The 16,054-nt window shown below is 41.6% G+C and overlaps 2 protein-coding genes and 1 non-coding gene across 8 annotated transcripts; 1 reads left to right on the forward strand and 2 right to left on the reverse strand.

Moving 5' to 3' along the window:
• Window positions 1-11: 11 nt before the first annotated feature.
• asl (argininosuccinate lyase) lies at window positions 12-6,466 on the reverse strand. The gene is made up of 16 exons (XM_042093260.1): window positions 6,146-6,466; window positions 5,730-5,924; window positions 4,846-4,929; window positions 4,216-4,272; window positions 3,979-4,076; window positions 3,600-3,677; window positions 3,050-3,127; window positions 2,722-2,774; window positions 2,511-2,573; window positions 2,280-2,394; window positions 1,947-2,031; window positions 1,452-1,511; window positions 1,086-1,169; window positions 878-958; window positions 676-782; window positions 12-524 (listed from the first exon to the last, which is right to left on the reverse strand). Exons 1-16 carry the CDS (start codon window positions 6,176-6,178, stop codon window positions 380-382), a joined length of 1,416 nt encoding a protein of 471 aa, XP_041949194.1. The 5' UTR covers window positions 6,179-6,466; the 3' UTR covers window positions 12-379.
• A 1,821-nt stretch (window positions 6,467-8,287) lies between these two features.
• Window positions 8,288-14,141, forward strand: tpst1l (tyrosylprotein sulfotransferase 1, like). Of its 6 annotated transcripts, XM_042093447.1 has the most exons (5): window positions 8,291-8,453; window positions 9,789-11,023; window positions 12,458-12,659; window positions 13,026-13,102; window positions 13,649-14,141. In XM_042093447.1, exons 2-4 carry the CDS (start codon window positions 10,176-10,178, stop codon window positions 13,059-13,061), a joined length of 1,086 nt encoding a protein of 361 aa, XP_041949381.1. In that variant the 5' UTR covers window positions 8,291-8,453; window positions 9,789-10,175; the 3' UTR covers window positions 13,062-13,102; window positions 13,649-14,141. The 6 variants fall into 6 exon arrangements, with proteins under 6 accessions (XP_041949377.1, XP_041949376.1, XP_041949381.1 ...); XM_042093443.1 differs by lacking the exons at window positions 13,026-13,102; window positions 13,649-14,141 and having other exon boundaries at window positions 8,288-8,453; window positions 9,789-9,826; window positions 10,124-11,023; window positions 12,458-13,001; XM_042093445.1 differs by lacking the exons at window positions 8,291-8,453; window positions 13,026-13,102; window positions 13,649-14,141 and adding an exon at window positions 8,499-8,608 and having other exon boundaries at window positions 9,789-9,826; window positions 10,124-11,023; window positions 12,458-13,001.
• A 593-nt stretch (window positions 14,142-14,734) lies between these two features.
• trnaw-cca lies at window positions 14,735-14,806 on the reverse strand. Its single transcript has one exon. It is a non-coding gene; the product is annotated as a tRNA-Trp (tRNA).
• Window positions 14,807-16,054: the final 1,248 nt, after the last annotated feature.

Here is a 16,054-nt window from a genome sequence, read left to right on the forward strand (position 1 = left end):
CAAGACATTAGTGTAATGCAAGACTTCAGTGTTTTATTTGCAGCATAAACTTGTCAATCTAAATGTTTTTGATACTAAATATAAGCACAGGTGCAAAGAATCAACAAATCCAGTAAAACCGAAACTTAACAATCAGAACCCTGAAACTTGGGACGCAAAAGTTTACATTGCACTTTCAACAACTTTCCTTTAAGACTAGAGTGCATTAAATCATGTAACAGTATTATTATTATTATTTTTATGTACTCTTCACATAGCAACCAGAAATCACCTCAGCACAAAGCCAACTTATTATCATTAGGTGTGTGTTTGGGTTTATAAAGACACATTATATAAGTGGTGTGAGTGTTGTGTGTTCATCATAACAAGGCAGGGTGCGTTACTGCTTGTATTTTTCCAGCCAGGTTTTCATATGGTCTATCTGTGCCAACACGCTGCTCTTGGCAGTGCCACCTATGGCACTGTACTGCTCCACACTGCTGCTGTAGTCCCACACAGAGGACACATCACTGTCAAAGAGCGGGCTAGAGAGAGAGAGAGAGAGAGAGAGAGAGAGAGAAAGAACGAGAAAGAGAGAAGAAAAGGAGAAGGGAAACCAGAGCAATGTCAGCAGGTCTGGAACAATGAGACTAATGTGTGTGTGTGTGTGTGTGTGTGTGTATTAAGTCTGCTGACCTGGCGGTGTTCAGGTCTTCCAGAGTAAGTTTATTAAGTGGGACTTTTTTGGACTCGGCGAGAGCTACAGCCTTCCCAGAGCATCCATGAGCCTGTCTGAAAGGGACCTGAGGCAAACAAGAAACATCAGGTCAAATCATTAACAAGGAGGAAGGAAGGAAGGAGCAGGAATAAGAAAACAAACTGAGAGAAAGAAGCCCACCCCTTTTCTGACCAGGTAGTAGGCTAGGTCAGTGGCAAGCATGTCTGGACTTAGAGCAGCGTTCATTTCACTGCTATTCACCTGTGAAGAACAATTAAGAACAAATAAATATGTCAGAGCCAGTGCCACCTGTGAAGGCATCATAATGAGCTGGTGCCCACAGCGAGGGACAAAGGAATCGGGATGAAAGGTCAGCCTGACCCCTTACCGTCAGTGTGGCCATTACACCTGTGGCTATCTGGAGAACAGCTTCAACTGTGTCATACACATCAAACATGGCTTCCTTATCCTCCTGTAGGATGTAAAGGAAATGAAGCACTATTATAATACTACATGTGAATTATGCCTTTCAGGGCCATTTAGAGGCATATGTATACTGGTATACATATTCCATATGAGCTGCAATTACATAGGAGTTATTCTAGCAACTAACACTCAACAGACAAACCCAGTGACTAAGACATGAATGACGCCGAATTAATTTCCATTCTTAAATCCTCACAAATCTGTCTCATAACAACCACACCGGTCTCAATCTCCATACATTCCTACAGGATATGCTGACATTCCTCACCTGTAAGTCTTTATTGTAGGTGCTGGGCAGGCCCTTCAATGTCATAAGGAAACCTGCACACTGAGGCAAAAAGTGTTTGGTAAGTCAAAGGTTGTGGTAAATCGGAGATCCACATTTCCTGATAAGTCACATGGACACCATTTGGCAAACATGGCACATGTTTTGATTCTCAAACTAACAACCAGTCACTGGCACTAGATACTACATTGTCCACTTATTATGAATGATGAAAACACTGAAGCTTCTCTGTATTTGTGTGAGTGTCTTGGTTGGGGATGGTCTCAAACAACAAACAATATTTGGAGGTCTGCGTTCCTCTTAAGTAAGATTTTCCTGAGAAACGGAACCCAGAGCAGCTGTGCAAGCATAGTGCTTCTGTATTTCTTCCACAGATGGTGGAAAGAAATCACAAACATCCCTTCTCTCAAGAAGCTTTATGTGCAACACTTTCACGTTTCCACATTGTCCTACAAACTAGGGTTCATAGTTCCTTACTCTTCCGAAGACGCGTCCAGCCTTGCTGCGAATAAGCTCCAGGCTGTCGGCATTCTTCTTCTGGGGCATCAGGCTGCTACCGGTGCTGCTCAGGCCACAAACACACAAGCACAGAGCTCTAACTGCTACACTACCCAAAGCACACACTGGACACACGACACAGGGAGCGCACGCCAGAGCACGGGACAGTCAACAAGCAGCTTTTTGGACATTGGAATCATCATCAAAAACTTTGTGATCTGGTCTTAGTTGTAGGTGTGTATGTGTGTGTGTGTGTGTGTGTGTATGTATGTATGTGTGTGTGCGTGTGTCTGTTTATTGTTCATGTGTTACCTGTAAGCATCGGACAGTGCAACGAAGGAGAACTCTTTGGTGCTGTAGATAATAAGGTCTTCTGCCATCTTACTGAGGTGGGTGAGATTTAAAGATGCCCAGAAGAGGAACTCAGCTGTACGTACACACACACACACACACACACACACACATATGGCCATATGCAGTGTAGAAAACAATGATATCAAATTGTCTTATCCTCTGTGTATAAGAAAGTGGTAAAATACATACCAACAAAATCTCTTTCTGCTGTAGCATCCATGCTGTTGATACTGACTGAATCAAAGGCCAGTTCTATACAGAAAAAGACAGAGACCGTTACAGTATATATCTCCAGAGAGTACATATCTATTTTTTTGTCACAGAGAAAAATCCAGGTCTTATAGTCTGTAGACTGTAAAATGGGCTGCACTACAAGTGTGAGGATACTATAATTGAGAACCTTTACAAAGGAGTTTGCGATCAATGTTGAATGGATTCCCTGCTATGGCGCCACTGTAAACAGAAAGAGGTCAAAAGAAAGAGGTCACTAAAGCTAAGAAAAGAAAATATATTGTAGTTAAAAATCTACATGTACTTGACCAGAATGCTCAGCAGGCATTTCAATTTCTATGTGGTCTAAGAGTGGTTTCAGGGCACTTGGAATTGAAACGGTCATCGATACAGAACTGTGAAAGACTAGGATGACAAGAAACATGAGCTGATCTTTTTTTTATAAGTGAATTTGGAGTGTCAACTAAGTGCCAACCCAAAGATAAAGAAAGGGGTACCTTCCAAGAGGCAGTACATTAACTCGCCGGCGCATTTCATCGAGTTTCTCCACATCTCTACTCAAGGCCACTACATGGCTGAAATGAAATGCACAGACGGGAGACAGCAATTATAATCAGACTTGACAAGACAAAGTACTCTACAAACTACATGGCAAATCGAATATGTACCTGGCGTCATTAATATATAAAAGGTGCAGCCCTTGATTACAATCCATTACAATTTTTTTCAGTTTTCCTCATTCTGAAAGTCTCCACCAGTGTGTACAAAACAATTGTTCTAGCTCAGTCCGGGCTCTTTAAATGGGGCCAAACCATGCCACTTGGACCAACCCATGGCACTATACACCAGCCTATGAACAATGCTGCTCCAGTGGCATGGACCGCAAAGGTGTATGTGATTGGCGGTGGAATTAAAATATCCACAACCTTTCGATAAAGTCAAGGACTGTACGTCAAGTTTACACAGAACTAATCAATCAGTTTACTATTGTCTAATTGGGGTCTTTGTTCTGTAATAGGTCTCTTGGAAAACAGAAACTCACTTTACCTCATAATCCAGTGGCTCCATCTGATTGGTTGAGCCCTCTGCATGTGTGTGTACCCAGGGAAAACAATGTCTATCTCCCTACACATGGGCAAAAGGGTGGATGCATGCAGCACACAAATTACAGAGCAGATATTGATGTGCATCCTGCAGGTATTTCTATTATGTAAAGTAGAGGACTCTATTATGTGCATCTGTGTGCGTTACTATTTCTGACCTGGTATGCATATGTGTGTGTGTGTGTGTGTGTGTGTGTGTGTGTGTGTTAAGAAAATGGCATGTACTTATGTACGAGTGTCTGTGACTATATCTGTGACTGTGTCTGTGACCGTGTGTGTGTGTGTGTGTGTGTGTGTGGCCGTGGTAAGAAAAATATATTTACCTGGAGGCCCTGTCCACCATGGCAGTAATTAGCTGTAAGGCATGACCCTTCACAATACCTATGGCATCCCGTAACCATAGTCTCATGTCCGTTACAACCTGTTAAGATAACCAAAAAAGAACAAACAATGCAGGTGTTCTCCACTCTTATTCCACTAAACCCCCACTGACTCCACCTGAATTATTATGAGATACTACCACCTTCAAACTAAATATTCAGCAAACTGTTGAAACTCACCTGATCATTTCTACTTCTCCCAGTGTGCAGCTTGCCTGCTGCTTCTCCAATCAGCTCCTACACAAAGCCAAAAAGCTCATGAACAAACCTGACTGCAACAAGGGGTTGCATTGGGAGCTTCTCACTTTAGGGGGAAAAAAACTCAAGATCTTGTTTTTTTCCTTCCAGTAATAGAAACACTGGATTACTGGAGTTTAAATCTTCACCAAGGTAACATTGCATTTCTCCTTGTTTGTGGTGTAAATGTAATCAAAGTAATAATGGCAAATATTAAGACTAGGGAACAAAGAAAACTGACAGGGAGCAAAATAGGACTACAGTAAGTGTTTCCCAGAGAATTGAATTCCATTTGTGGTGGTTGGTTTGCAGAATTAACTTGAATGCAACAGTTTTTAACAAATTAGCACAGCGTGGTTATGATGCTAACCTGATTTAAGCATAATTTAGTACAACCTGGAAAATCATTCTGTGGTGGTCAATGTTGATATTGTGGTGGGCCGCCACAAATAAGTCAATGTATGGGAAACACTGACAGTACACTACACTGTACACCATCAATGTTCTCTATGAACATGTTAAGGCACAGCAGAGCAGAAGTTAGTATATACGGACAGTATGAATGTGACTTGCCTTAAGCCGTCGTTCATTAGCTGTGTGGATGTCTTCATCTCCTGATTTAATTTGAAAGGAACCCCGAGACCACTCTGCATGAACCTGCATGGTTTGAGTAGGCACAGGACAGTAGGAAATATGTTTTTTATGCCATCCGTCATCTTTCTTTAATATCAATAATTTCAATAATGTAGGCCTATGTTCTTAGCCAGCACTCAAATCTGATTGAAATTCAATGTTCAAAATACAGGCATTGTTTGGTGAATGCAACTAACAAATGCTCAAAGGGCAGTCACATGGTTATGCAACCATTGTCCTGTGGACAACAGAGAAAGGGCCATTACTTTCTGTCATCCATTTTTGGTGGACTTCAGCAGGACAGGTCACATATTTTGATAGGCTACTGTCAAATTATGTCACTGTAACTCTGCCGAAATTTACTGATATTATACATTGCCATTTACATCAGCAAACACTTTACTGACATTATTCCCATTGTCTGAATATCCTTTTTGGCACCTCAAACTGATATACAAACTTAAGGAGGCAGTTTGTGACCTCCAGGGCATTTTGTTCTGCAGAGTTATAGTCACATAATTACTTCCTGTAGAGTAATACACCCACACCCGGTCAATGTTCCATGTTTCAAAGATTTACAAAGTTTATTAGGAGAATTACACACATAACAGAATTGCCTCGTCTCTGTGTCAGTACAGCTCAGTACATTCATAGACTCCAATAAAACCCCGCCCACTAGAGTCACAAAATTCGACAGATCACAGAATTTGGAGCAACAGGTGTCACCACCAAGTCGACACTAACATCATGTGTATCAAAGTAGCCGAAACAAAAGCTGCACTGGTTTTAACACATCAAAGGAACTCAAATAGATAGAAACTCACTTGATCCAGACCAGAGACAATCTGGCTCATCTCATCTTCTGTCACCAGGTTAGCCTTCTGCAGCGCCAAAACATATGCTTTGCTGCCCCTGATGTCTGCGTCCCACATTCTTTGGTCATATGCAATTGAGGCGTTGAATTTTTCCATGATGGCATCCGTACCACCAGCGAATCTCCCTCCCCACAACTTAGATCCCTGCAGAGAAAAATCAACTGTAAGCTGTCTCTACACATAGTGTCTCTTTGACAATGGGTTATTGTAAAAAAAAAAATTAAAAAAAAACATGGAATCATGAGCGCGCCTGTGAAATGCTTTGTTCTGCTTGAAATAGCTGCATCTAGGCTACCTACACCGTGTCGTACACAGACAAACAGGCTACTCAGAGTCAAACATAATTACTTTTATTCAGACTTTACCTCCGAACTGTCACAGGCGCATGTTGAACTCATGATCAGACAAGCAAAGCTGAACTCTAACAACAGGTGGTGGTGGTGGTGTTCACTGCTTTCAAAAATTAGGTAGTCTGCTAGCTAGCTTGCGTCTCGCGTTATTCTAATCTAGGGTAGGCTACCGTTATTCTGCAACTTGCATGTAGGTTATACGTTCATTAAAACATTAGATGTGTAATCCAGAGGAACACTTATTGTCGTCACGTCACTATCTCAGCTGTCCACTGAAGCCAAACAGTGCCTGCTCGCTGTTTGTGTACATGTGTGCATTCAATGAGGATGCATTCAGTTCCTTTAGCCCCTCCCATTGTTAAAAATTGACTCTGGTATGGTATCAAAGGAGGGTCAAAATAGATTTCAGATCGAAAACTGCTTTCTTTAATCGCAGAGCAACGTGGAAGTGTGTGTGTGTGTGTGTGTGTGTGTGAGTGTGTGTGGAGGGGGGGTTACAAGACATTCTCATAGTCTATCTGTGCAGTTTTGGTTGTCTGTTCAAATCTCGTGATTAAAGAATTTAAAATCCCTATTATACATTTCGAGTAAGGAACCGGCTACATAGCCTATTCATGGGTTACATCAGGCCACATGTGTAGGCTATAAAACCAAGAACCTAAATTATGAATGCTGACTGCATGATGCTTTATTAAATACACCTGTGGAAAGGGACCTGATGAAACCCATGAATATGTTTCTAGACAAAATACAGGCCAATATGGTGCCAGCAATTATATGAATAGACTGTGGTCAAAGAGTAGCCATAGAGGTAATTCTATACTCTTTGCTGTGGTGTGGTAGGCTGATACAGACTACACAATAAAAAAAGCTTAAATACACTAGATGGCGATCTTAGCCTGACACCTGTGTGTGTCTATTTAGTCCTGTTGGTAAGACATCTAAGGGAATCTAGATATCATGGAAAAATACACAAATCATCAAGGAAACAGAAAATTCAGATATTGTCTCACTAAACAAACAGCTCTGCATTTCTAGCTTTATCTTTTAGTTCCTCTTCCTCATCAGTCCCTATTTTGCATTGCTATCAGAACTCTTCATATAACACTATCACATGTAATATGCATGTTAGTCTTGTCAGGGAATGGTTACTTATCAATGTCAATCTGTCAAATACTCAAAGGAGGAATACCTGAGGCTATGTGTAGACCTATGCAAATGGACTGTGTTGGCGTTTGCTTTTATATGGACAACAGTGTCTGAATACTGGTCAGCAATCATACCACAAAACAACAGCTGTGAATAACACCAAATGATCATCTATAATTTCACTAGCCTACAATAAAGCATTTTCTCTGTTGTGTCAGAGGCAATGGAATTACATCATGCTGGTTATGCTTCTGTAAATGGCATATGCTCCTTCCTGTGGATAGGCTATTTTTCTCCAAGGGTTCCCACTGTACACTTGACTGTTAGCTCACTGGAAAAGAAAAAAAAAACATTGTAATCTGTCCCAGCGCGCACCACCACAAGCCACCTCAAGAATCTGTTCCACACCATCACAATGACCTAGCATAGACTTGTTTCAGTCTGTCTGTTTTTTTTTTTTATTATGGTTATTATTGGTTCTACTCTAAAGCGCACTAGACTTCAGCTTTGATCACTTCTGAAATCACATTTCGAGAGGATTACTGAAGGCTAGACGCCTACCTACTGAAACTTTTTTATTATTATTTGTATAGGCTACTGCCATCTGATTGCCTATATCATCTCATAGGAGGCTTTAAACATGTATTCGTATGTGTGTGTATGTGTATGTGTAACATATACCACTGTTTGGGAACTAAAGAGATACAATAATATAATTAATGCCATGTTTAGAGTGTGGTTCTTTTCAGTGTAGAGGACTTTGAAACACTTTGAAATAGGGACATGATACAGTTGAGGGGGGGGGGGGTACCCTGAATGCAACCCTAATGAAAGAATCAACACCATCTGGGAATGGCCTTATATAGAGATATCTAGAAATCTTTTATTTCATGAAAAAAGGGAACAGTGTACCTTTAAAATAGGCACCACGAGACCTTCGACCAATCAGATACATCGAAACAAGTGACTATCGACTTTGGCCATTTACTCGTCCAATGACATTCGAGCTTCGTTTCTTCTTTTTCTATCCGGAATTTACAATAAGTTTTTATGATTGATCTGTATGATCATGCCATGTTGCGACAACTACATTGCCTAAGTAGCCGAATATAGCCGTTCACTGACCGGAAAGCTGATTAGGCCTACATAACTTTAATAAAGGAATAAGATCTGGGTAAGTTATTTCCTAACTTACATAACCTCGGAAGCAAATTGCCACAATTGAACCTAACGTTACAGATATGATGCTACAATGTCGCATTTGCCAGCACCTTGCTAGACGGTCGATTTTGATTTCACGTTAACTTTAAAAACATCAAGAAAATCAATGCAAGTATCCATTGTGTTGCACGAAAAAAAATGCACTGTTTCAAATGCATTAGGTGCGATTCGGACAGCTACCACTAAAATGGCACAGCTAACTGGCTAGCTAGACAGTTAAGCTTTAACTTCAACTGTTTGTTGATGTGTTTTTTGCTTTAAGATGCAGTGTGTTATCACTTTCTGCACTAGGCTATTTGATTAATCCCACTACAAGTTATTGGAACCTACTGTACCGTATGGCAATGCAGCTAGCAAAACCCTCATGTCTAACTACGTCCATGTCAGTTTTTAGCAAACGTTTGAGAAATCAGTCATTGGCTTGTGGGATGAGTTCATCTTCAGCCTATCTTGACTGCTTTAAATCTGATATAATTACATTGTTTAAAGATCTGCCCTTTGGCCAAAATTTTATGGTCACGATGTAATTTTGCTAAAGTGTGTAGAAATTTGATTGCGTATCGTTGGTAGGCTACTGGTAGCCAATTTGTCATGCCATAGTCTAGTCAAAACCCTCTCGCCGAAGCGGTACGACGGTACGATGATAGAATTTCCCTTAAACGTAGCTGCTATTTTCATTTGATGACTGGATAATTGTTGGATGACAGCAAAATGTAGGCCCTAGCCTGAGATGCATAATGCCCCTCAAGATGACATATTGGAAAAGCTCTTGTAGACTGAACATGCACATTGCTTCTATGACATTCAAATACTGTAGGCCTATGCTTATAGCCTATTGCATATAGGCTATAGCGTCTAAGTTCTGTCATGACTTTTAAGAGTGAGAATTTTTCTATTTGGCCCAGGCATGGTAACGGTCAGATCGAGTTCCTAGTGGGGAGAAGGAAGCATGCTCTTCGATTCACCCTGACATGTTGCACACACGTCTCTTAATTTGAATTCACTGTGGTTTCCTTTCAATGGACTCAAAGTGCTGCTGTGTATGAGTGTGCAAGGTTGTTTATCCCACCAGGGAACAAATTAGGGGGGGAATTCAGTGGGGACATTTGTGGATGTTTGTGCATGTGTGCGTGTGAAGAAATATTTCCAACTGTCACGTAAGTCATTCAGCCTACAATCAGTCATTTTTAGGTAAAGATGTGCTATTGGTTGGTGACACAGCAAACTTATCTGTTTGAGGGTTTTTAATGTTTTTCTTCTATTCTATTTATTTTATTTATATTTGCAGGCAGCATGGAGCTGAAACGGCAAATCTTGGTCACCACAGTAAGAGAAGGTTTCTCACTCAGCCCTCCCTATATATACCCTGTCTGAATCCAGAGGAGAGGTCTTTTACCTCTTAGTGCTCATATTTGGAACCCCCCCCCCCCCCCCCACCCCCTGTCATCCTACATACCTATACCTTGCATTCCTTTCCTGACCTTGAACCTCTTACCTCCAGCATTCCTGTTCAATTGTCTTCCACTCTCATGGTGTTCTTCTGACTTGTTCCTTCTCTTCTCTTGTCGTCTTCTCTTTTCTCTCTACTTCCTCTCCACATTTCATCTCTGTCTCAATCCATAGTGTAATTTCCCCCCAAAACATCTGCATCCCTGCCTCTGTCCAACACAACAGCATGATGAGGAAACCACAAAACATTCTGCTGCTGGCCTGTGTGGTCATCAGCTCCGTGACAATATTCTACCTTGGCCTGAGCACCATGGAATGTCCGAGCCGCGGGCGTTGGCATGGTAGTCAGGCCAGACGCTACGCCTGGGCCTCCCAGAACCCAGGACCGAACCAGAGCGGCGCGGCGGCGATCCCGCTAGAGTACGACGAGAACACGCCCCTCATCTTTGTGGGCGGCGTCCCGCGGAGCGGCACCACGCTGATGCGCGCCATGCTGGACGCTCACCCACTGGTGCGCTGTGGCGAGGAGACGCGCGTCATCCCGCGCCTGCTGGCAATGCACTCAACCTGGAGCCGCTCGGCGCGCGAGCGCATGCGCCTGGAAGAGGCAGGGGTCACCGACGAGGTGCTGGATGCCGCCGTCCGCGCCTTCCTGCTGGAGGTGATCGTGGGCCACGGTGAGCCAGCACCGCGCCTCTGCAACAAGGACCCCTTCACACTCAAGTCGCTGGCCTACCTGAGCCGCCTGTTCCCGCGCGCCAAGTTCGTGCTGATGCTGCGCGACGGCCGCGCCACCGTGCACTCCATGATCTCGCGCCGAGTCACCATCACTGGGTTCGACCTCAGCAGCTACCGCGACTGCCTGGTCAAGTGGAGCCGGGCGGCGGAGAGCATGTACGAGCAATGCCGCGAGGCCGGCCGCGAGAGGTGCATGCTGCTGCGCTATGAGCAGCTAGTCCTGGAGCCGCAGCTGGCCATGCAGAAACTGCTGCGCTTCCTGGACCTGCCCTGGGACACAGCCGTGCTCCACCATGAGGAGCTCATCGGGAAGGCCGGCGGGGTGTCTCTGTCCAAGTAAGTCCAGCTGAGATGACATGGGCAGTGGGCTACAGTATGGTTCCTCTTCACATAATGTGAAAAAATTGCTTTAAGATGCAGTGTAATTGGGTTGCTACAATTCTTTGATTTTGATTTTTGGTATAATCAATTTGTATTTTTTTTTTAAAAGGGAAATACTTCAGCTTCCTAAACTTGAATATTTTCTTCAAATCTTGGGCTTTGGGGAAAAACTGAAACATTTGGGAAACATTTTTTTCACCATTTTATCAATCAAACAATGAATCATTCAATCGAGAAAATAATCAACAGATTAATCGACCATGAAAATAATCATTTGTTGCAGCCCTAGGGTGTAATGTTGGTTAATGTTGCATGTCTTTCCATTGTTATTTCTGTCATCTTGTGTGTCATTTCATGACCATGACCCTCAGATCTTATCTTTGGAGTCAGTTTGCTGCTCAATTCGGTAAAGATAAAGGTCCTAACAACTCCGAACTCTGTCAGTAAACATCTGAATGCAACTGGTCAAACTAGGAAGAACGATGCATTGATTCACTATGTTCTGGATATTCAGCACAACATCTTGATCTAGACAGTGCTGCACATGTAATCCTCTCAATGCCAAACTGATAAAAGAGCAGCTCAGCATCCAAGATCATTTTGCCAGCTAATAAAACGGACTAGTGTATTTGAAAAAGCCTTCACAGCTATTGTGTCTGTTGTTTTAAATCTTACATTTAATAAGGATTTCCCTCTCTCCCCTTCTATTTCTTTCACCAAACGCTTACTTGGTAGAATTCTGTTATACTGTATGTATTATAACAGTGGGGTGTAAAAAATGTAATGTCTCATAGAAATATTTCCATTACGTAAGTCAGGGTATGGTTACAGTCCAGCAGCACAGCACAGCACAGACTTCATGCATTTTGTTTTTATTTTTAGGTATTTTTAGGCTAGGAAGCCAGTTTTCTGAAAGTCTGGTTTGATATGTTACCTGTACTACAGTTTATTGTTCAATGTATTATTTTTGTTGTGCAGTTGCTGTGCATTAAAAATGGCTGATTACGTTAATTCCATTGATTAAGCAATGGTTGTGGAGCTTTTTAAAAAGTTTATAACCGTGCACTCATTGGCTGATTGGTCAGTGAAATATTCTGCATTAAAATTATTGTCCTAAGATGGAAGGTTACTTACTACAGGAAAAAGCTAGTTGAAGGATCTGTCGGTATATTTGATTCATGCATTGACGTATCATGCAGCAGTCTACAACAATGCTTAACCTTTAGTTATGTTAGTCATCACATCATGCTTTCAGCAGAAAAATGTCTTTTAGGCCTTTTTTTAATGTAGCAGGCTTTTGGAGGCCGAGTCTTGCTTTTCACTACTACAGCAGTGTGCTGTGCTCCCACCATCTGGCTTTCTTAATAAGGCCACTTGGCTATCTTTCAGAACAGAGCGGTCCACCGACCAAGTGATGAATCCGGTCAACACAGAGGCCTTGGTGAAGTGGGTTGGCAAGATCCCAGCTGACGTGGTGAAGGACATGGCAGACATCGCGCCCATGCTGAGCCGGCTTGGCTACGACCCTCAAGCCAACCCCCCCGACTACACGAAACTGCAGGAGCCTTCACATGGGAACAGCAGCCTGCTGGTGAGGGAAAACAGTGTGGCGTCTCAGCTCCAAAGAGTTCTGAATGTATGCTTCAAAGTGAACACTAGTCAACACAGAGTTAATCAAAGATGTTATTATGTCAGCTGTCATGAAATAGAGTAGATTAGGTGTGTGTGTGTGTGTGTGTGTGTGTGTGTGTGTGTGTGTACCTATGTTATAAAAACTCTGGGCTTGTGTCCTGGAAGGAGATTACTTGCTGTGTCCCTAGAAAGGGATTTAGTCATGTTCTTAATCACAAATTGCAACTGAAATCTTAATTCAAGTGATGGCTTGGGTTTATCTACATCTTGGTCATTAACCTAGAATTTTACGTAAAGATGGTTGTTTCTGTTCTACTCTTTTTAGTTACACCGAATTGTAGAAAGTCCTGATCCCAGTTAGGACAGATGCACAGCTGATTATCATGATGATAACCAGTATTGGTATGTATATGCCCTTAATTTGCCATTTTCCACCACAGTTTTAATTAACAGTGTTTTATATAAAAAATATTTAAAAAAAATTGAAGGTACATACTGTATAGTTCTCTGTGAGTTATTTTTAGGAGTGCACAATATTATCAGTATGGCATCGGTATCGCCAGATAACAGCTGAAGAATTACATTATCAGCATCGTCAGATGTGGAATATAACACTACATTCGGCACAATTTATGAGGGTTTCAGAGGAAGCAGTATTACAATCTGTTCAAATAGGATGAGACCTATTTCTTTTTTTTAATGAGTGAATCCCTACATTTCTTAGAGTATACATTTATGTTTGATTGAAAGGAAATGCCTGTATGCCTGTATCTGCAACAACTAGACCAACAGTAGGTTAATTCTAGAACAGGACACACCCTTAAAGGCAATAAAAAATGAGTTTGAAAATATCAGCATATCGAATATCGGCTCAAATCCAATATTGTGCATCCCTTGTTTCCAGTTGAAATATTAGTCTGTAACAATGCTGTTATTTGTCTTTTTTAGACCCATGTCATGCAGTTCTGTCCAGGGACCTCTATGAGGGATGGCGTTTGGTTTTGTTCATGGGATGATTTTGTCTGACAGAATAACACCTGTTTATATCCATCCGTTGAAGACACAATTTTCATCATTGCCAGTAATCATAAATTACATGTAAGGCCCGGTAAGGAGTTGCGGTCATAAGCACAGGTTATAAAATTAACTTGGTGAATGTCAAGTTGCAAGATGTGCCATATTTCAGTGAACATTTTTGTGCCATTAGGTCTTCGATTTAACTTTTGTGATCAAGCACATCTATATCCAGTATTAATGCAAATACCGAGAGTATTTTTGTGACATCATGTCAGACTTCATTGTATGTTGATCATTGTATTTTGTGGAGCAAACAAATGATGTGTGGGCTCAGAGATTATTTATTAAAGAGAGATTTATTTTTCAAATGTGTTATGTGTTTTACACTCTAAAGACTACTCAAGAATAAACATGCACAATTCAATCAAATGGTACTTTTCCTTTTCAACCAACCGTAGTCAGTGTGTCTGTCAACCACACCCTCTCAGAAGTGAGAACAATCAGCATGGTTGCTCCATAGTGGTGTGTCAGCTCACCAGTTCTTTTCACACTGTACACAAATAAATGCTCAATAGTCACCCTGGGAACTATGTTTTTAAAGTTTCAGATGACACAGCAATCCATAGCCTACTGCACAAAGAAACATCAGCCTATTTCTCAGAAATAGAAAACTGTGTGCAGTGGTGCGACGCAAACCATCTTAAACGTCATTAAGGAGATTGTCCGGACCCTAGGTCTGTAGTCCATAGTCCTGTGGTTATACGTGACATACAGTACACATTAGGTCTGCTCATACAACCTAGGAATTCACCTGCGTAATACTTTTAGTTGGAATGTCCATGTTGATATCCATCAAACTTTTAAATGAAGCTGCCTGAGGTTGTAGGCATTGCAATGACTCCATGGTGTTTCTGTTTATGGGGTGTGTGCAATATTGGGGCAATAGAGTATAACATATCATAAAATTGCAAAATAAACGTAAAACAACACTGCAATATGTAAAAAAATATTTCCGTATGACCCCGACGTGATTTGAACACGCAACCTTCTGATCTGGAGTCAGACGCGCTACCGTTGCGCCACGAGGTCTAGTGTCACGATACGTATATTTGGAATAAACAAGATAAACGCAAAATAAAGTTTTGTATGTTTCGAAATAATATTATTCCATTTGCAACTGTGTTGCAGCGGTAGAAACACTCCACTTACATTATATCCGAATCTGTACATTCATCTATAACGAGGCATAGGCTACTATCGAAGTTGGCGCATGCAGGCTAATGTTAAACGATAGGCTACTGTAACCATTATTGGCTTATGCTACGTCCATGTCAGGCGATACGATAGGCTACTGTAACAATTTTTTGATAGCTCTCCAAATAAAAGGTAGCCTAGGGACTATATAACCCATAGATAAGCTATGTCTACGCTATATCAGAACAAAAAACTAGCAACATTTGCTCCAATGCATTTTCAATCATGCAGGATAGGCCAGTGGTTTAGTCTACGTAGGTCTACACAGTAGCCGAAGCTATACCCACTTAAAATATCCAAGGATGTATCAACATATTTGTGATAGAATTTTGACATGACATATTGAGATGTGACAGTTTTGAAGGCTGGATAAGGGAAAAAAACACTCGTCCAATCAGGAAGCACTCTCACTAGAGGGTGATGGCATAGTTTGGAAAGAAAATAAACCGTTTTGTATGCCACCAGTCTACCATTAATGTGGAGCGTAGGCTAGACCAGTGGTTTTCAAAGTGGGGGCCACGAGGCGCCAGGGGGGCCGCAAGTTGAAAAAAAAAAAAAAAGGAAAAAATCCTTTAAAAAAATAAAGACATAAAAACATTAATAGACCCCTTCAAGAGAGTTCCATTATCAGCATCATAGTTGGCCCCACAAGGCTTCCGTTTTAACATTCCATATGTTATCATAATGCAGAGGAAGTAGATTGGGAACCAAATAGAACGTTGTTGAAAGGGTCTGTACTTATTTTTTACAGTCTATGGTCTATACCTATTATTATGAGTGCTATGAAATACCATTATAATAATTATGACTGCCGCTATCATTGCTTGCATATTATATATCCCCACAAGAATGGCACGGAACCATTGATTTTCATTTTGATGCGTAGGGCCTAGGATGACCAAAGTTTTTTTGTATGTTGGTCTCATAGGGCCATCTCAATTAGGGGTTTGCACGGACGTCACGTTCTGGCCAGTAACCATGGTAACCCAGCATGCGCGGCCATATTGGCGGTACTCAGTGAATGAAGTGCAATGGAGTATTATGCACTTTGGATATCTTATGTGATTGTAGCTGTGTCTAAAC

This window comes from Alosa sapidissima, chromosome 5 (assembly GCF_018492685.1).
Source record: "Alosa sapidissima isolate fAloSap1 chromosome 5, fAloSap1.pri, whole genome shotgun sequence".
Lineage (NCBI taxonomy): Eukaryota > Metazoa > Chordata > Actinopteri > Clupeiformes > Clupeidae > Alosa > Alosa sapidissima.

What these genes read in the sequence shown, in the direction of transcription:
- tpst1l (XM_042093442.1), top strand. Translation starts at nt 10,176, where the DNA reads ATGATGAGGAAACCACAAAACATTCTGCTGCTGGCCTGTGTGGTCATC. An exon ending in GGCGGGGTGTCTCTGTCCAA is followed by an intron (nt 11,024 to 12,457) that starts GTAAGTCCAGCT and finishes GCTATCTTTCAG; the next exon opens with AACAGAGCGGTCCACCGACC.
- asl (XM_042093260.1), bottom strand. Translation starts at nt 6,178, where the DNA reads ATGAGTTCAACATGCGCCTGTGACAGTTCGGAG. An exon ending in ATGGTGGACAGGGCCTCCAG is followed by an intron (nt 3,678 to 3,978) that starts GTAAATATATTT and finishes GCCCATGTGTAG; the next exon opens with GGAGATAGACATTGTTTTCC. An exon ending in GTGTAATGGCCACACTGACG is followed by an intron (nt 959 to 1,085) that starts GTAAGGGGTCAG and finishes TGTTCTTCACAG; the next exon opens with GTGAATAGCAGTGAAATGAA.